We start from the raw sequence: 21658 nt of genomic DNA, 5'->3' as shown, positions 1-21658 counted from the left end.
CCCATTACCTTTGAGTTTACCTCTCAAACCACCCCATCCATGTATAAATCGAACAGCTAAGGCAACATAACACATCCCTGACGAAGTCCCACCTTTACCTCAAACCACTCACTCTCTCCATTTCTAATTCTAACAGACTCCACTACTTTTGTAAAACCTCTAGAATGCTCTTAACAGCTTTCCTCCTATCCCATATATCTCCAATATCTCCCTCAATGCATTCCTGTCTACCATGTCATAAGCCTTTTCCAAATCCATAAAAGCCCAAAAAACATCCTTACCTTTTCCTAAAGCTTTCTCACATATCTGCCTTACCATAAAAATCTGATCCACACAACCCCTACCTGTCCTAAACCCACACGGTTCACCAATTACTCCCTGTTTCTCCCCTAATCCTCTCAATCAAAATCCTCCCGTAAGCCTTACCAAATACACTCAACAAACTGATTCCTCTGAAACTACTACACTGACACTTGTCCCCTTTTCTCTTGTAAAGTGGAACTATACAGGCACTCCTCCAGTACTCTACCTTCTTTTAGACAAACATCAAACCTCACCAGCTAGTCCACCATCACTGTACCTCCTTTTTTAGACCCTCAGCATGACACCCATCTAACCCAGGTGCCTTACCTGTTCTCATTATTTTAATAACTGCTTTCAACATCTTTCCTTATTTCTCCTCCATTTTTCTCACTCATCACTGTCATTTTCTTAGTGCTTCCCACTGCAACTACCTTTCTTTCCCTATCCTCCTTCACATTTAACAACTCCCTAAAATACTCTGCCCATCTTCCTCTTACTGCCATCTCTTCCATTATCATCTCTCCATCTGCACCTTTTACCTTTTCTTCTCTACTTGCTTTGCTTCTCCTTCCTCTCTTAATTTCCTTCCAAAACATCTTTTTGTCACTTTCAAAATTTTCTCTCATACTCTTACCTCATTTTACATCTGCTCTCCTCTTTGCCTTCTTTATCTTATACTTTACTTCTCTTTTCTTTGTAACTCTATTCTGTGACCAAACTTTTTTGCTTCATCCCAACACTCACTACCCTTCCTTATATTTCCTCCCATCCTCCTTGTTCCACACACCATCTTTGCACACCTTGTGACTCTCTCCTTGATACACCCCCATTCCTCCTCCACTCAATGTTCTAATCTATCCTTCACTCCCACCCATTCTTCTCTCAGCTTCTTTTTGTACTCCTCCTTTCCTTCTCATTCAAGCAGTTTACTCTAAACACATCCCAACCTTCTATTCTCTTTCTCCATCTATCCTCCACTCTCAACTTACCTTCCACCAAAAAAATGATCTGATATTCCCCCACTCTCTCACCTTAGAGTACATCCAAAACTCTTCCAAATCTTCTCCTGGTTTCCACTATATAGTCCATTAAAGTCCTATCTACCACTCTTCCATCCACCACCCTCTCCCATGTGTACTTATATTTGACTTTCTTTCTAAACATTGTATTTGCCATCATAAACCCTCTCTCTAGAAACATCTCCACCATCATCTCTCCACAATTTTTTCCTGGAATTCCACACTTCCCAACCACTCCATGTATTGGTTCATCTCCTTCCCTAGTATTGATATCCCCCAATACCACTACATTGACATTTTTTCCTAAACCCTCTATGCACTCATTTAAATATATCCAAAAAGTCTCCCTTCCCTCTATACTCTTCTCACTACCAGGCTCATATACACTTACAAAAACCCACATATCCCTTCCTAGTTTCACCTTCATCCCCATTAACCTTAAAGAAATATCCTTCCACTCCACCACAAGCTTACCTATGTCTTCACTAACTAGTATAGCCACCTCTTCTTGCCCTCATCCTCTCTTCACTCCTGGCACCCTCCCAAACTCAAACATGCCCATCCCTTTCAACTTAGTTTCACTCATTTCCAACACATCCATCTTCTCAAAAACATACTGATCTATATCACATCCATGCACAGAAAACTCCTCCCAGACCCTCTTATGCCTTTGCTTTTTTTTTTTTTTATTAATCTTCAACTTCTTTCTTTTGTACACCTTCCCAAACTGTCACTATATCTTTAATCCCTCCTCTGATTCTGCTACAAGTGCAGCGTTGTCAGCAAACAATTTGCTTATCTCCCACTCTTCTACATTTTCTTTAACTGTCTCCAATCCCCGGCCCATTACCCTTGAGTTTACCTCTCAAACCACCCATCCATGTACAAATTGAACAGCTAAGGCAACACATCCCTCAAACCACTCACTCTCTCCATTTCTAATTCTAACACAGACTCTACTACTCTCATAAAAACTCCCGACTGCTCTTAACCCCTACCATACGGTGACGCCTATGTAGGCGTCATGAGGAGCAAGTGGGTACACGAGGATGCTGACGTCGGCGTCTTGATTATATTTATTGTAGTCGTACCTGCGTGACCCACATACTCTGTAAACTGGCTTCATCATATTTTCTATGGTTATCAAAATTCACGGGTAAAAGAGAACGAGCGATAGAGCAGTGACTTTATTTTTTATAATGTGAGTATTATAACGCAACATTGCATGTCTGGCAACTAATGCAGCCAGACATGCAATGTGGCCCGTATTGAAGGGGTTAACAGCTTTCCTCCTATCCCATATATCTCCAATATCTCCCTCAATGCATTCCTGTCTACCATGTCATAAGCCTTTTCCAAATCCATAAAGGCCCAAAAAACATCCTTACCTTTTCCTATAGCTTTCTCACATATCTGCCTTACCACAAAATTCTGATACATGCAACCCTTACCTGTCCTAAATCCACACTGTTCCTCACCAATTACTCCCTCTGTTCCTCCCCTAATCCTCTCAATCAAAATCCTCCCATAAGCCCTACCAACTACACTAAACAAACTTATTCCTCTGAAACTACTACTACACTCACACTTGTCCCCTTTCCCCTGTACGCCAAAACTATACAGGCACTCCTCCAGTCCTCCAGCACTCTACCCTCTTTTAGACAAACATCAAACAACCTTACCAGCTAGTCCACCATCACTGTACCTCCCTTTCTTTTTTTTGGCACTCAGCATGACACCCATCCAACCCAGGTGCCTTACCTGCTCTTATCATTTTAATAACTGCTTTCATCTCATATTTCCTTATTTCTCGCCCATTTTACTCATTCATCACTGTCATTTTCTTAGCACTTCCCATTGCAACTACCTTTCCTTCCCTATACTCCTTCACATTTAGCAGCTTCTTAAAATACTCTGCCCATCTTCCACTTACTGCTGTCTCTTCCATTATCATCTCTCCATCGGCACCTTTTACCTTTTCTTCTCTACTTGATTCGCCTCCACTTCCTCTCTTAATTTCTTTGCAAAACATCTTTTTATTACTTTTGAAATTCTCTGTCATACTCTTATCCCATTTCACATCTTGTCTCTTCTTTGCCTCCTTTACCTTATGCTTTATATTTCCTTTACTCATATGATTCTCTTGTCCTATTTTGTAACCAGTCTGTGAATGCTCTTTTCTTTTCTTACCTTTTTTGCTTCATCATCCCACCACTCACTACCCTTTCTTCTGTTCCTCCCATCCTCCTTGTTCCACACACCATCTTTGCACACCTTGCGACTCCCTCCTTGAACCATCCCCATTCCTCCTCCACTCTTAGTTCTACTATATCCTTCACTTCCTCCCATTCTTCTCTCAGCTTCTTCTTATACTTTTCCTTTTCTTTCTCATTTAAATAGTTTACTCTCCCTACCTTCTGTCCTTTTCCTCTTTCTCCATCTATCCTCCACTCTCAACTTACCTTCCACCAAAAATTTATCTAATATTCCCCCACTCTCTCCCCTTAGAATATATACATCCAAAACTCTTCCTATTATTCTCCTGGTTACCACTATATTGTCCATTAAAGCCCTACCACACTTCCATCCACCCTCTCCCATGTGTACTTTTACTTGACTTTCTTCTGAAAAACTATATTTGCTATCATCAACTCTCTTTCTAGACACATCTCCACCATTATCTCTCCATTACGATTTTTTCCCGGAACTCCACACTTCTGTCTATTGGTTTGTCTCCTATCCTAGCATTGAGATCTCCCAATACCACTACACTGACATTTCTCTCTAAACCCTCTATGCATTCATTTCAATCTATCCAAAAACCCTCCCTTTCCTCTACACTCTTCTCACTACCAGTCCCATATGCACTTACAAAAACCCACATCTCCCTTCCCAGTTTCACCTTTATCCACATTAACCTCTCCTTCCACTCCACCACACACTTGCCTCCCTCTTCACTTACTAGTATAGCCACCCCTTCTCTCCCTCATCCTCTCTTCACTCCTGACACATCGAAACTCAAACTTGCCCCTTCCTTTCAATTTAGTTTCACTCAATGCCAACATATCCATCTTTCTTCTCACAAACATACTACCTATCTCTTCCATTTTACTCTCATCTGTACCACATCTATGCACATTAAAAGACCCAAACCTTAGGGTTCTGCTTGGAAAACACCCAGACCCTCTTATGCCTTTGCCTTTTTTTTTTTTTAGGAATGTCCCCTTTGTGGCTAAAGAGAATAACATACCTAGTCCTATCCCTGTCCCATTTTTGTTACTTTTTACAACTCAAGTGAGAACACTCGGTGGTAATATTCTTTCTATGCTACCACAGGGTTTGGTGAAAAAGGAAATGAATATTCAGAGAAGTGGTACAGGACAGTATTAAGAGTAGGGGGAAAGCATAATGGATGAACAGTTACAGTATGATAAAGAAGCATCATTTCTCTATGAAGAGATATTTCCTCTATCACAGGCAAAATGGTGTGTGGCTACTGAGCAGTTTTTAACTCCATAATAACATGCAGCCAATACCCCAGATGGGGTATTTTTCCCTATATACCAAGGGCTTTCTCCCCCTTACAAGGGAGGTAGCCAACCACTCCCATCCACTACCCTTGCCTTCCTCTCATTTTAGCTCCATGTGGATGAAGGGTCAGAGGGATTGCAGTAAGACACAGTAAATCCACAGCAAGGTCACTTCACTTAATCAGCAACCCTGACCTCCATCCCCTCATGCAGAAAATAGAAAAGACATGGAGAAATTCCTTAGGACTGTCAAAATAACATCCACACATAACCACTTCCTACCCCCATCCCCTGCCCTCTCCCTTCCTTGCATCAAAGTTTCATCAATGCACAGCCATTCTCCACTTGCCCCTATCTCCTACCCCTTTCCCTTCCTTGCTCAAAGCCCCTTTTCACCCCATCCATCTATCTCATCCTCAGTTGTCCCCATCAAGTTCACTCCATCCACCTCTGCATCCACACCTCTCTTACTATTCCTTCTTCACTTAATCTTTCCATATGTCCAAACCATCTCAATATTCATTCATCAACCCTACCTGCCATCTCCTTTTCCACCCCTGCTCTCCTCCTCACCTTGTTTCTCACTACATCTAACCTTGTAACCCCTACTATATTTCTCAAACATTTAATCTCAAACACATTTAAACTTCCTCTCTTAAATTCCAAGTCATATATCCTCTTCTCTGCATCCATTACCATATACCTATTTCTCATGACACTTTTTAATCACCTCCACTCCTCCCTTTCCTGCCACATATGACCCCAAATACCTAAAATCATCCACTTCTTCCAGCCTCTCTCCTTACTTTCAACTGGCTTATCTCCCACTTTTCTTAATTTTCTTTAACCATCTCCAGTCCCCTGCCCATTACCCTCACATTTACCTCCTGCACCACGCCATCCATGTACATATTGTACAACCCTAGTGATATGACACAGCCCTGATGCAGCACCACCTTTACCTCAAACCACTCACTCTTTTCTCTCCATTTCCAATTCTAACACATGGTTTACTATCGTAAAAACTCTTGAATGTCCTTAAGCACTTCGATATGATGACACCTACATAGGTGTCATGAGGCATGAGTGGGTAAACAAGGATACTGGTGTTGGTGTCCTGATTATATTTGTTTGTAGTTGTACATGAGTTCCCCCAGATTCTGTGAACTGATTTGATTCATTTTCTGCATTTATTATTACTCAAAGTAAAAGAGAACAAGTAATACAGCATTGGTCTTATATTTTATAATGCAATTAGTGTGATGCAATTTATATATGGCAGCCAATGCTGCACGCAAGAATTTGAGTCATACTGAAGTGGTTAACAGCTTTCCCCCAATTCCATATATTTGTAATACCTCCCACACTGCCTTCCTGTCCACCTTGTCATAACCCTTTTTCAAATATATAATGGCTAAAAAAATATCCTTACCTTTTGCTAAGGCTTTCTCACAGATCTGCCTTACCACAAAAACCTGATTTATGCAACCCCTACCTTTCCTTAACCTACACTGCTCCTCACCAATTACTCCCTCTGTTGCTCTCCTGTCTCCCATATGCTTTCCTAACTACAACTCAACAAACTGATCTCTCTAAAACTACTACAATCACATTTGTTTCATTATATTTTGTAAAGCAGGACTATACAGGCACTCCTCCAGTTTTCTGGCACTCTATCCTCCCTTAGTCAAACATTAAATAACCTCATTAGCCAGTACTTTACTACCTTCAACAAAACTCTCTTTTACTTCCTCTATAACTATTTTTCAGCACAAAAATGTCCCTTAAGACAGAAATGCTGTTTATTGCTGACAAAATACTAAAATAATTATCCATTTACCCTCTTCACATTCCTTTCTCTTATAACATCACTTCTCAGCTCTGTTGACACAACATGCACCCAACCCTCAACCGATTTCATATCTATTTCTCTCTCAATCTCACTACATCTACTTTTCTCATTCCTTTTTTCCATATACCCAAACCATCTCAGCATTCTTTGAGATCCTCTAACAGGATTAGATTGTGGCATTAGAAATACATACTTCTAATTTTTCTTCTGCTTGTGCTAAGAGGTCCTTTTGATGTGTAATGTAGTCATGCAACATTCGTGCAACAGCTTTCCTCGCTTCCATTTCTTCTGCCAGTCTTTTGTTGTATGATTCCAGGAGGGCCAAAGCACATTCAACTTCTTCATGTAATGCCTTGCCTGCATGTGTGTCTATGAAAAATACATAAATAAATAAGTAAACATGTACTCCAGTATTATGACATTGTTGTTTCATTTTTCCAGAAATTGTACTTGCCAGGTAAAAGCAAAACATACTCTACAATGTTACACACATTCTTGGCCAAGAAATTGAATGTGAGGAAGATTACTGAGGGTAAAAACAATGTAGAAATGATCATGATAAAAGTCGAAGACAGACATGAAAAGTAGAAAGTTTGTGGTGACTTATGTGCCCCCAAAAATGGGCTCTTGGAGAGAGAACAAACTTTCAAAAATGATAGAAGATACAAGGCATTCATTAAACGAGATACTAAAGGATGGAGATAACCTGGTACTTATGGGGGATTCTAACTACAAAGAAATCTGTTAGGAGATGACAATGAAGGACAGAGAGGACCTCTGGGGAAATGTATTACTGGATATGACCATGGAACATACAATGACACAATGGGTCATTGAAAATACCAGATACACAAGCAATAAAGAATTGTTGAGACTGGATTTAATATTTACAACAGAACCTGAAATTGTAGATAAAATTGAATACAAAACACCATTTGGAAAGAGGCTGAACTAAAGGAAGAAATATATATGGAGAGAAATTAAAAATATAGAAAAGGAAGATTGATGTACAACAAAATGGACTTTGGAAAACTAAAGAAATTCTTTCAAAATGCAAATTGGGAATTTTTTTTACACTGAAGAGACAAAAGTGGAAGAGAAATGGGTAATCTTGATGGAAATCTATAATGAAGGAGTGAATAGGTACATACCAAGACAAAAACAAGAGAGGGTGTACTCATACATTATATGCTGACTCAATAGAAGATGTAGTGAGGCAAAAGACAAAAGAGACAAAGCTTGGAAAATGGCAAATATATATAAACTATAAAAATTAATACGTAAAAGTGCACTGAGAAAAAGAAACGATGAAAAAATATCATAGAAAAATGCAAGGATCAACCCAAAGTATTCTATAGATATGTGAATGGTAAACTTGAAAACAAACAGGAAATGGTGAAAGTACACCAAGGAAATATAGAATACACAGAAGATCTAGAAGCGGCTGAAGCGAAGTGCGATCCCCCCCCCCCATGAGGGAATTAATAATAACGCAAAAAGAAATAATGGAGCAATTAATGAACCTTGATGTTAGGAAATCACATGGCCCAGACAGAATTGCAAACTGGATACTAAAAGAATGCAAAGAAGAACTAATGGACAAAATATACAACATAATAAGATGCTCACTCAAAGAAGGAAAAATACCAAAGGACTGGAAAAATACCAACATTGTACAGTACCAATATATAAAGGAGGAAACAAGTAAGAACCAACTAATTACAGACCAGTCTCCCTAACAAACACTTTAGCCAAAATTTGTGAGAAGATTATCAAGAATAGATGGGTAAAACATCTGGAAGAAAACAACATAATAAACCCAAGACAATTTGGCCTCAGACAGGGAAGATCATGTATCACAAATGTTTTTACTCGAGACTAATAAATATAATACAAGACTTACAGAAAGCCTTTGACATAGTACCACAGAAAAAATTATTTAAAAAATTGGAAAACCTAGGACGGATACAAGGCAACCTACTAAATTGGATGGAAGATTTCCTGAATGGTAGAAAAATGAGAGTAGTACGCAGAGAAAAATATTCAGGTTGGAAGGAGATGATTAGTGGAGTCCCACAATAATGTTTGCTATTTATGTGAATGACATGGATGATGTGGAATGTTACATGAGCTTTTTTGCAGACGATGCTAAATTGTTGAGGAGAGTGAAAACTGAAATGAACTGCGAATCACTACAGAGAGACCTGAACAAGGTTTGGAAATGGAGTCAGAAGTGGGAAGTGGACTTCAAAATTAAGAAATGGAGCATAATGGAGTTTGGAAAAAGTAAAAAAAGAATATCTGGACAATGTACAATTGGAACTAAAGAGGTAAAGAAAGTGGGATCTGAAAAAGACCTGGGAGTAATTATCTCAAAGGACATGTCCTCTGATAAACAAATAAACAAAACTGTCAGAGAGAATCCTATAACTTACTAAGATCAATAAAAGTGATGTTTACCTATTTGGATGAAGAAATGATTAGAAAAATATTAGTCATATTAATAAGGACTAGACTAGAGTATCCTGCAACATTAGGGTCACCCAGTGCCAAAAAGAATATAAAGAAAATTGAAAGAATCCAGAGAGCAACCACAAAAATGGCCCAAGCACTTTCAAACTTGTTATAGGATGAGAGACCAGCTAATTTGAAATTACCGACTTTGGAACAAAGAAGAGAGAGTGGCGACCTATTGACCATCTATAGAATCATGAATGACACGGAAATACTTGATAGAGAAGACTTACTAAACTGGAACAAGAGAAACGTATGAGGACACGGAAAGAAACTCAAAAAGGATAGTTGTGGAAGAGATCTGAAGAAAAACAGTTTCCACACAGCATGGTGGACACTTGGAACAAACTGGATGAAACAATAATGTGTGGAAAAAACCACACAAATTTAAGAGGAAACTAGATGCTGCGAGATACAAAGGCAGGAGACCAAAAGCATAGCTCCCCTTCCTGTAAGATACAACTAGATAAACTAGGTAAATACATTATCAGAACATGGACTGGAATGCTTTTTCGATAAATTTGAGGAAACACCTAGCTTTGTTTATGTGATAGGGGGCTATGTTTATCGAGTAACCAAAGTGAATCACACAAAATGGAAAATGATGAAGAAAGACATATAAATATAATGAACCAACAAAGAGAAGACTGGATGTAAACAAAGTGGAATCATCGTTAGGAGTCATACTGTCAACTTCCAGCCTGGAGGTTGACAGCGAGACATTTCGCCACCACGTAAGTGCACCCAGTTACCTGACCCAAGTCAAAAGTTTGACCATAGAGAAGGAGAGGTCATCCTTTCCCAGGGCCGCCAACTGGACTGGACAATTTGTTGTGACTCCTGCACCATGCATGCGCCGTTCAACCCTCCTCTTTGACCCCCCCCCCCTCCCACACACACACACACACACACACACACACTTTCATCGGATGGACGGCGAGAATTGGAGTTCCGAAGAAAAAGCTAAATCTTCGCGGATCTCAACGTCAAGGAAGTACTTTATTGTATTTATAGGGAAGGGGAAAGCTCGTGGTGTAGTGGGAAGGTGATAAAAAAGAAGAAGGGGAGGGATTACTGAGGGAAATGGAAGGAAATGAGGAAGGGGAGGACTTGGTCCAGCAGGCCAGGCCTCTTGTAAACAAATGAAGGACTGAGGATTTTGAAGAAGGGATTAACAAAAATGTAAAGATTAGGAATATAGATAAGAGCAGCACAATGGAAGGTGAAGATAATAATTTCCAGGGATTTAATGAGGGGGGGGAGGATACCAACTTCCCCCGATTAGCAAGACTAGAGGAGAAACTTGAAAAAATGACTGAACAGTGGGAGAATAGGTTCAGTAACATAGCAAAGATTGCACAGAGAGTTGAAAAATTGGAAGAACAAGAGAAGGTGAACAAAAACTTAACTAATGAAATAGAAGAATTAAAAAGACAGTTAAAAGAAGTAAAAGAGGAGAATGAGGAATTAAAGAGGAATAATAAAGACAATAAAGGGGTCATAGCAAAAGAAGCACAGGGGTGGAAAAAATCCAAGAAAACAGTAGAGTTGCATTTACTGACATAATTAAACAGCAAATGAAAGGACAAACTGAAGACTCAGTTATTAAAGTGATGAGACAGAAGGAGAATATAGTAAGAGACTTAGCAGATAAAAAGAAATGTATAATTATATTAGGAATGGAAGAGAAATATAACCTAAATAGAACCACAAGAATCAATGAGGAAAAAGAAAAAGTAAGCAGTTTACTAGCATTAGTTCAGGAAGATGAACATGAAATCATGAAACAAATTGAAGAGATGTTTAGACTCGGACAGTATAGTACAGATAAGACCAGACCAATTAAGATTAAATTCAGGTCACAAACGACGGCAGAGAATATCTTAGCAAAAACAGGGAAACTAGCAGCAAGTGAACAATATAAAAAGGCATGGATAAAAAGAGAAATGAATAAAGAGGAAAGAGAGGAAAAAAAAAAGACATGAAGCTAAGGAAAAAAACGAGAACAGAACAGAGTCAGAAAAAGAGAGATTCTATTGGAGAGTAGTGAATGTGAAAGCAAGGAAATCCAATATACTAGAGAAAAACAAAAGGGAAACAGAGAATACAATGGAAGTGGCAGAAAACTAACGGTCTTACACAAATATAGATGGATTAATAACAGGATTGAATGAGCTGAATGATTATCTGAAGGGAAAAGAACCGGACATAATGGGAATTGTAGAAATGAAATTAAAAGGTCCACTACCACCCAACAGTGTAGGACATGATGCATATAATTATTGGATTAGAAACAGAGAGACAAAACAAGGGGGTGGAGTTATGTTCCTGACTAAGAAGGATATAAACGTAAGGTGTGTCACATATGGAAAGAATAGAGTAGAGATGATTATGATCGAAGTGGAAGACAGAGATAAGAAGAGCAGAAAGTTTGTGATAAATTATGTGCCTCCAAAAACAGCCTCGTGGGAAGAGAGTGAACATAAAAGTTTGTTAGAAGACACAAGGATAACATTAAATAAGATAATGGAAGATGGAGGAAGAATAGTTATGATGGGTGACTTTAATTGCAAAGAAGTTTGCTGGGAAGAGATGACAGTAAAGGGTGGAGACGGCTCATGGGGAAATGTTCTACTCGAGATGATTATTGACCATACAATGACACAGCGGATACAGAACACTAGGTATAGAAATGAAGAACCATCAAGACTAGACCTAATAATCACATCTGAACGTAGAATAGTGGAAAAGATTGAATATGAAACACCATTAAGTAAAAGTGACCACATATTGATTGAACTGGAACTTAATGAGGAAAAATACATGAAAAGAAATGAACAATATAGAAAAGGAAGAATGATGTATGAAAAAACAAACTTTGATAAAATAAGAGAATTCTTTCAAAAAGAAAACTGGGAAGGAATATACAAAGAAGAAACAACAGTGGAAGAGAAATGGAATATTTTGACAAAAATTTATAAAAAAGGAGTGGAAAAGTATGTCCCAAGACAAAAACAAGAAAAAGAATATGTAAAGTGCTGGTACAACAAAAGTTGTAGGGAGTTAAAAGACAAAAGAGATAAAGCTTGGACCAAATTGAAGAAAGACAAAAGACCTGAAAAATGGAAAATATATACTTGTTATAGAAATGAATATGTACAAGTGTGCAGAGAGGAAAAGAGAAAATATGAAAAAGATGTCATAGAAAAATGTAAAGATCAACCAAAATTATTTTACAGATTTGTAAACAACAAACTGAAAAACAAACAAGATTTGGAGAAATTAAGACAAGGAGGAGTTGAATACACAGAGGAAATAGAAATGGCGGAAATTATGAACAAGCATTTTAAATCAGTGTTTACAAGGGAGAACATACAACCTGAAGAGATCGAATGGAAAGAGAAAGTCACCCCTATGAAAGAAATAGAAGTAACAAAGAATGACATAATGAAACACTTGAGTAATCTTGATGTCAGAAAATTGCGTGGACCAGATGAAGTTGCAAACTGGATTTTGAAAGAATGCAGGAATGAACTGGCAGACAAAATACATAGCATAATAAACAGTTCCTTGAAAGAAGGAAAAGTTCCAAAAGATTGGAAAAAAGTAAATATAGTACCTATATATAAAGGGGGAAATAAAGAAGACCCTACCAACTATATACCAGTCTCTCTAACAAGTACATACATACATATACCAAGGCTTTTTCCCCCTTCCAAGGGAGGTAGCCAACAAGTACAGTAGCAAAAATTTGTGAAAGAATTGTCAAAAGTAGATGGGTAAAATATTTAGAAAAAAATGTGCTAAATCCAAGGCAATTTGGATTCAGACAAGGACGATCATGCGTCACCAATTTAATATGTTTCTATTCAAGGCTAATAGATATAATACAAGAAAGAGATGGATGGTCTGATTGTGCATTTCTAGACCTAAAAAAAGCTTTTGACAAAGTACCACATAAGAAGTTGCTTAAGAAATTAGAAACTGAAGGAGGAATACAGGGCAAACTGCTTAAATGGATGGAAGACTTTTTGCAAGAAAGAAAAAGGAGAGTAGTGATAAGAGACAAACACTCAAATTGGGATTAAGTAATAAGTGGTGTTCCACACGGAACAGTTTTGGCCCCAATAATGTTTGCTATATATATTAATGATATGGATGAAGAAATTGAAATTTATATGAGCTTCTTTGCAGATGATGCAAAACTATTAAAAAAAGGGAACACAGAAGAAGATTGTGAGTCACTACAGAGTGATCTAAATAAAGTCTGGGAATGGAGTTCAATACTAAAAAGTGTAGTATAATGGAATTTGGAAAAAGCAAAAACAGAATAATAGGATCATATAAATTGGGAGAAGAAGGTATAAAAAAAGTTTAAAATGAGAAGGACCTGGGAGTCATTGTTATGAATAATATGTCACCTGAGAAACAAATAAATAAGATTTTTGGAGAAACTTATAATTTAATAAGAACAATTAAAGTGGCATTTACATACCTGGATGAAGAAATGGTGAAGAAAATACTAATCACTTTGATAAGACCAAGATTGGAATATACAGCAACGATGTGGTCACCAAGTACAAAAAAATGTATAAAAAAAACTTGAAAGAATACAAAGAGCAATTACAAAATTGGCACCAACACTCTCAAAACTATAATATGAAGAGATTAGCAAAACTTGAGCTACAGACACTAGAGCAAAGAGAGAGAGGAGATTTGATAGCTATTTACAGAATCATGAAAGGCATAGAAATTATTGATAGAGAGGATCTAATAAAATGGGATGATAGAAATACAAGAGGACATGGAAAGAAAATCAAGAAAGACAGCTATAGAAGAGATCTGAAAAAGAACAGCTTTCCTCACAGAGTAATAGACAGTTGGAACAAGTTAGATGAGAAAGTAGTGTGTGCAAAAACAATACATGAATTTAAAAATAGTTTAGATAAAATGAGATATGAAGACGGGACACCACGAGCATAGCTCCCCTTCCCATGAAATACAACTAGGTAAATACACACACATCCACAGAGGGAAGTCTCAAAGGAACTTGAGGGACACACTCTACAATGGCCCGCCATCCATGATGGACCAGGAAGGACTCAGCGCTCGACCCGAGCAGGATTTACCTCTGTAAGACAGATATGTGAGAAAGCTATAGGAAAGGGGAAGGATGTTTTTTGGGCCTTCATGGATCTGGAAAAGGCTTACGACAGGGTAGACAGAAAGACACTGTGGGAGGTTTTGCGGATATACGGGATAGGAGGAAAGCATCTAGGAGCTGTCAATAGTTTTTATGAGAGTAGTAGAGCTTGTGTCAAGATTAGAAATGGAGAGAGTGAGTGGTTTGAGGTAAAGGTGGGACTTCGTCAAGGATGCGTTATGTCGCCCTGGCTGTTAAACTTATACATGGGTGGGGTAGTGCGAGAGGTAAATGCAAGGGTAGTGGGTCAGGGATTGGAGATGGTTAAAGAAAATGGAGAAAAGTGGGAGGTGAGCCAGCTGTTCTTTGCGGACGACACTGCGCTTGTGGCAGGATCGGAGGAGGGATTGAGGAAGTTGGTGACAAAGTTTGGGAGAGTGTGTGATAGAAGAAAGCTGAAGATAAATGTGGGTAAAAGTAAGGTGATAAGATGTACAAGGGGTTAAAGTGGCAGTAGTCTGGAAGTGAGCATTATGGGAGAGCGACTGGAGGAAGTGGATAGTTTTAGATACTTGGGTGCAAATGGGGCAGGAAAAGGTGGAGTGAAGGCGGAGGTAGAATGTAGATTGAGAGAAGCGAGTAAATGCCTTGGTGGATTAAAAAGTGTAATGAGGAATAGACATTTGGGAATGGATGCTAAGAGGAGACTATATGAAGGAGTGATTGTGCCAACAGCACTGTATGGGGCAGAAACATGGAACGTAGGATGAGAGAAGGAGTTTGAATGTGTTTGAGATGAGGTGTCTGAGAAGTATGATGGGGGGTTACTAGGCTGGATAGAGTGAGAAATGAGGAGGTGAGGAGGAGAACAGGGGTGGAAAGGGAGTTGGGAGATAGGGTTGATGAAAGAGTATTGGGATGGTTTGGACACATGGAAAGAATGAGTGAAGAAAGACTAGTAAAAGAGGCATGGAAGGCAGATGTGGAGGGAGTGAACATGAAGGGACGTCCTAGGATAAGGTGGATGGATGGGGTGAAGGGGGCTTTGGGGAAGAGGGGAATGTCGGTTGAGGAAGGATGGGAGAGGACAGAAGACGGGTGAATGGAGAATGGTTGTATATGGATGATGTTGTGATGCATGAGGTGTGAGCAAATTTTGACGCAGCCCGAAGGGATTTCTCCCCGTCTTCTCCTTTATGTATGGGGGGATGGAGAGGGGGGGGTCACCGATTTAATGAAGCGGCCTTGCTGTGGATGTGCTGTGTCTTGCGACACTGCTTCTGACCCAAGGCAGTGGACAAGGTGCAGGGATGAACCGTCATCCAGGAGGTGCTAAGTTGAGAGGGAGGGTGGAGGGGTGTGGAGTGTATTCAGGGATGGAATGGGTGGGAATGATTTTATGCCTTTTCCTTTTTGGCTACCTCCCTTGTAAGGGGGAAAAAGCCTTGGTATATGTATGTATGTAGATACTGTTCAGTTAGTATAGTTGTACTGTACTGTTGTTAATCCAAATAAAGCCATTAGTGTTGGTGTGTTTCTTTATTATATTTTCTTCAAGAATCTATACATGAACATTCGTGACACTGGCCCTTCGAACAGGGACTCGGTTGAGAAAAAGAGAAATACAGAACTGTTGGACAAGTGAAGTGTGTATGATTAGTATTAAGTACATCCACGCAGTTTTTTAGATAACTCAGCAGTCATCATGGCAGGTAGTGAAGGTAATTTTAGGTCCACTCGGGCGATTATAGCATAAGCCAAGGAAGGGTTAGGATTGACCAACCCAGCTGAGATTGCCGAATATGTTAAATTGCAACAGGCTTTGCAGCTCCAAGATCGGCAATGGGCATACAAGGAGGCCGCTAGGATACAGGAGCAGGAAATGGCTAGGCTTAGGATGGAGGAAGCTGCTCAGGTTAGGAATTTCAAGCTAGAATGGGCAAGACTCTCATGCAATGGTGAGAATGAGAGCCATGGTACATCTTTCATGCCCACAGCCACGAATTTAGAAAGGTATTCGGAAAGGGAATGTATCGAAACATTTATTGAACAGTTCCAGGATATAGCAAATAGGATGAAATGGTCCAATGATTCAAAAGCCATCCAATTCATGAGCCTTTTCACCGGATGGCACTAGATAGGAGCAGCATGAATAGAGCTAAGCCTGGTTCATGAATGGTGTCCTGAGGTTGTCCCCAGCAAAATGGCGGAATGTGAGCCTGGGGGTACGAACAGCCAGCACAGAATTGGAGGACAGGTGCGAGCATGGCTGCTGCCAATCTGGTGAGCACTCAGGATGGTTACTCCATGAGCACTGTTCAAGGTCAAACCAGTAACGAGCATCCCATCCATGCTGGGAACTCGTCATGTATGAGGGCAGAAGGTTCTCCTGCCATTGTAACAGGAGGCTGCTGCGAGATATACCGGTTATGACTAGAGGGCCAGAAAGGACTTAACATTTGGTTAGGCCTAGTGAATAGTGAGGAAGCACATGTCATGAGAGATTTGGGCTGCATGGGGTGCATTGTGAAAAAGCAGTTGGTTAGGCCTGAGCAGTACACGGGTAAGGAAATTGAGTGCAGCATGGCAGATGGTTCCACTACTATCATGCCAGAGGGTACCGTGCACGTGGAGTCGGTCATCTACACCGGATGGGTAAAAGCGGCGGTCACGCAGAATCCTATAAGTGATTATGTAATAGGCAACATTCCCGGGGCATGCAATATGAGCACCATAGAGGCAGAAACTCAGATTAAAGCGGCTGTAGTAACCCATGCAATGGTGAGAAACCTTTCTAATGCGGCGCCTCTGACTATGCCTGAGATACAGGAGTTGATAGACTCAAAAGAAATTCAGGATAGGTACCTAGATGATCCCTCATTAGAAACTATATGCAGTGCAGGCAACTTCAGGATGGTACCATGCGGTAAGTGCATCAGGGTGTTATGACTTACATAAGGAGGGCAGGAAGGATGTATAGGAGGGTTGAGACCAACCAGGAGATTAAGTACCAATTCAAAGCACCTGAGCAGTATAGGCAGGCAGTGTTTAAGCTTGGACATGAGGCAGCCTTTGCAGGTCACATGGGATACAGTAAGACCCTCAATAGGATAAGCAAGGATTTCTACTGGCCAGGTATGGCCACAGATATATCCCATTGGACCAAATCATGCAATATGTGCCAGAGAACCACAGACCGGAGCAGAGTTAAGCCTGAATCCCTGCAACAACTGCCCATTATTGCCACGCCATTCAAACACGTTGTGGTCAATAGTGTGGGTCCCATTAAGCCCTGATCATGAGAAGCTATAAATATATATTGATGTTAGTTGATTTTGCTACTCAATGGCCTGGGGCTATAGCTCTAGAACATAGAGAGCATTACTGTAGCAGAGGCACTGCTGGGAATTTTCAGTAGGATAGGGATACCCAAGGAGATTCTTAGCGATAGGCGAACCCAGTTCACCTTGGGAATGATGGACCAGTTCCTACGATTGCTCCTGATCCAAGGCATACAAACTACTCCTTACCACCCCCAGTGCATTGGTCTGTGTGAGAGATTCAATGGCACATTAAAAAAAATGCTAAAGAGGATGATGAGCAAACAACATGAGTAGTAGTCTAGGTTTGTTGTGACCTTGCTTTTCACATATTGCAAAGCTTCTCAGAGTAGCTTGAAGTACTCTCCATTTGAATTTATTTACAGAAGGCAAGTCAGAGGGCCCCTCCAGATGTTACATGAGCTGTGGGATGGCGATGTTCCTGATCCTGTGGTTAGCTCCACATATGAGTATGTACCCAACTTGGCAGATAAGCTCCAGGCCAACTGTGAACTTGCTCAGGAGGAGCTGGTTAAGGCCAGGGAGGTCCAAAAGTCCTACTTCAATAGGAAAGCTGAGCTGAGAGTTTCTGCCAGGGGGCAAGTGCTTGTTAATAATGCCTACATTCCATAAGTTGTTAGTCACCGGGCATGGGCTCTTCAGGAATTCTGAGGTCAACTACACAATTCAGGTGGGTCACCATAAGACTAAGCACTTCCACATGAACATGCTTAAATGTTATATAGAGCCCCAACAGGCTGTAGCTAGCATGAGTGTAGGGAAGGAGCGAGTGATAGGACATAGGACGTCCAAGCTGTTAGGATGCCTGCGCTTAGTTAGGAAGCATTTCCAGGACACGGTGAGAGAACTAGTAGGTTGTGCTACCATCATCTCGGAGGAAATGGAGAACAATGTAGGTCCTGAAACAGTGCAGGTTGGGCAAAGCAAGACATGGGAGGACATGGCAGTAAGTGATGGTTTGACAAGCAAGGAAAAGGATGAAGCTGTGTCCTTGTGCAGGGAATTTGCCCACATTTTTAGTGACAATCCGGAGCAAGCCCAGGTGGATCCCCACTGCATTGAGTTAATTAATGCCCTGTGAAAACTAAGCCATATTCTATACCCCTCAGACTCATGGACAACGTCAAAGTGGAAATAAATACAATGGTTGAAGCGAGGATAATTGAAAGGTCAACTTCCCGTATTGCAGTCCCGTGGTGGTGGTTGGTAAAAAGACCGGAGGAGTAAGGCTGTGTGATGATTACCAGAAGGTAAATTCTATCACATGGCCCATCACAGAGCCAATGTCCAATCAATGGATGATATTTTCTAGGTTGGCTAAATCAAGATATTTTCTAAATTTGATCTAACTTGAGGATTTTTTCAGATAGGTCTACATCATGAGAGCAGGAGGATTATGGCATTCGGCACACCATGGGGGCTATTCCAGTATATGGTGCTTCCATTTGACCTCACCAATGCCCCAGTACTGTTCAATAAGACCATGCGAGATGTACTTCACAACATGCCCGGCACAGAGGTATTTGTCAACGATGTCTTGGTGCACACAGAGTCATTCAAGGAGCACATGGTTGTGCTAAGGGGGGTCCTAGAGAGGCTATCAGCAGCAGGCATGACTGTCAGACACTCCAAAACGGAGCTCGGTCAGACCGTGATTTAGTATCTGGGCCACACAGTGGGAAATGGTAAATGTGGTTGCCAAGAGGACAAGGTGAAAAATATTAGGGAGGCCCTGACCACTACAATGAAGAAACAAGTGAGGGTCTTTGTTAATCTTGTGGGCTACTATCGGCAGTTCATCCCTGAATTCACTGCAGTAGCACTTCCGTTGCATAAACTTCTAAAGAAGAGTGCACCAGAGTAAGTTGGGGAGAGACTGCGGAAAGGGCATTCCAACAACTGAAACCCCACTTGTGTAATAGGCCTATTTTGCAGCTCCCTGATCCCAGCAAACCCTTCATGCTATGGACCAACGCATCCAAGGACGCCATCAGAGCAGTTCTACTCCAGGGGCAGGACAGGTAGATGTACCCGGTAGCTTACCACAGCAGGAAATTGCATGCAGTGGAGAGGAACTACAGTACCATCGAACATGAGCTGTTGGCTGTGGTAGATGAAATAAAAATATTCCGCCTATACGGAGGTAAGTTCATCTTGGAGATGGATCATATGCCGTTACAGCTTTTAAAACCATCCAAGACAGCCAACACCAGGCTCACCAGGTGGGGACTATACTTGCAAAAGTTTGATTATAAAGAGAAATATATTAAGGGAAATGAGAATGTGGGGGTAGATCTATTGTCAAGACCTGGGGAGAATATTAGTTGAACAAGTAACTGCCTGTATCTTTTTGTCCCCAGATCCAGAGGAAGAAGACAGCATTTTTTTTTATGTATATAGTACACCACATTTACACACACACACACACATCATTATTATTAAAGAGAATAAACTCTGAAATAGACTGTGACTCATTGCAGAAGGATCTGAACAAAGTCTCAGAGTGGAGCAAGAGATGGAAAGTAGAATTCAACATCAAGAAGTGCAGTATAATTGAATTTGGAAAAGGCAAGAAGAGAATGACAGGACAGTATAAAATTGATGGAAAAGAAGTAAAGAAAGTGAATTCTGAAAGGGACCTAGGAGTAATCAGCACTAAAGACATGTTGCCGGATAAACATATAAATAAAATAGTTGGAGAAACATACCATTTGTTGAGCTCAATAAAGGTGGCCTTTAAATACCTGGATAAGGAAATGATCAAGAAAATATTACAAACACTGATAAGGCCAAAACTGGAATATACAGTGCTGATATGGTCACCCAGTACAAAAAAGAATATAAGAAAATTAGAAAGAATAAAAAGAGCAACAACAAAGTTGGTTCCAACATTTGCAAACCTAATATACGAACAAAGACTGGCCGAACTGGAATTACCAGCTGTGGAGCAAAGAAGAGAACAAGGGGACCTAATAACCATCTACAGAATTATGAAAGGAAAAGAATGCCTTGATAGAGAGGACCTATTAAAATGGGACAGAGGAAAAACAAGAAGACATGCAATGAAACTAAAAAAAGATAACTACAGAAGAGACCTGAAAAAGAACAGCTTCCCACATAGAGTGATAGATGTATGGAACAAATGAAGATGAAGAAATAGTGTGTGCACACACAATACAAGAATTTAAGAACAAACTTGATCTTTTGAGACACAAAAATGGGTCACCACAAGCATAGCTCCCCTTCCCGTATAATACAACTAGGTAAATACATAAGTCGGATTCACGGCGAAGATTGGAACTCCAGAAAAAAGTGCAATTTTCGTGGATCTCAATGATGAGGGAGTACCTTTGTTGTATTAGTAGGGAAGGGGAAAGCTTGTGGTATAGTGAGAAGGTGAAGAAAAAAGATAAAGGGAGGGATTACTGAGGGAAATGGAAGGAAATGAGGAAGGAGACGAACGGGCTCCCCTGGACGTCAGAAGAAATGTCAACAAAAGGGCTGCAGACGATGTAGGTGAAGTTGAAAATACCAGTAGAAGCATTAAATTTAGAAATATAGATAAGAATGACACAACAGAAAGTGGAGATAATAATTTCCATGGATTTAATGAGGGGGGGGGGATGCCAACCTCCCCTGATTAGCAAGTCTAGAGGAAAAACTAGAGAAAATGACCAAACATTGGGAGGTTCGGTTCAGCCAACTTAATCGGATTACACAAAGGGTACATAAATTGGAAGAACTAAAGGAGAACCAAAACCTAACTAAAGAAATAGAAGAATTAAAAAGACAGTTAAAAGAAGTAAAAGATGAGAATGAGGAATTAAAGAATAATAATAATAATAATAAAAAAAATAAAGAGTCCATAGTAAAAGAAGCACAGGGTTGGAGAAAAGTCCAAGAAAATGACAAAATTGTATTTAGAGATATAGTGACACAACAGATGAAAGAACAAA

General features: G+C 40.1%; 1 protein-coding gene across 4 annotated transcripts in view; it reads right to left on the bottom strand.

Annotated features, from left to right (window-relative positions):
* LOC143033829 (regulation of nuclear pre-mRNA domain-containing protein 1B) overlaps positions 1-21658 on the bottom strand; it is a 211219-nt gene that overhangs the window by 41464 nt on the left and 148097 nt on the right. For all 4 annotated transcript variants that reach the window (XM_076199357.1, XM_076199356.1, XM_076199358.1 and 1 more), the window contains one exon: positions 6898-7073. In XM_076199357.1, the coding sequence (XP_076055472.1) occupies positions 6898-7073 (176 nt within the window). The remainder of the gene's footprint in view (positions 1-6897; positions 7074-21658) is intronic.

The sequence above is a fragment of the Oratosquilla oratoria genome, chromosome 16 (assembly GCF_046742065.1).
Source record: "Oratosquilla oratoria isolate Oo_2021 chromosome 16, ASM4674206v1, whole genome shotgun sequence".
Classification (NCBI taxonomy): Eukaryota; Metazoa; Arthropoda; class Malacostraca; order Stomatopoda; family Squillidae; genus Oratosquilla; species Oratosquilla oratoria.
The sequence above is the reverse complement of the archived record's forward strand: the minus strand, read 5'-3'. Positions and strand labels throughout refer to the sequence as shown.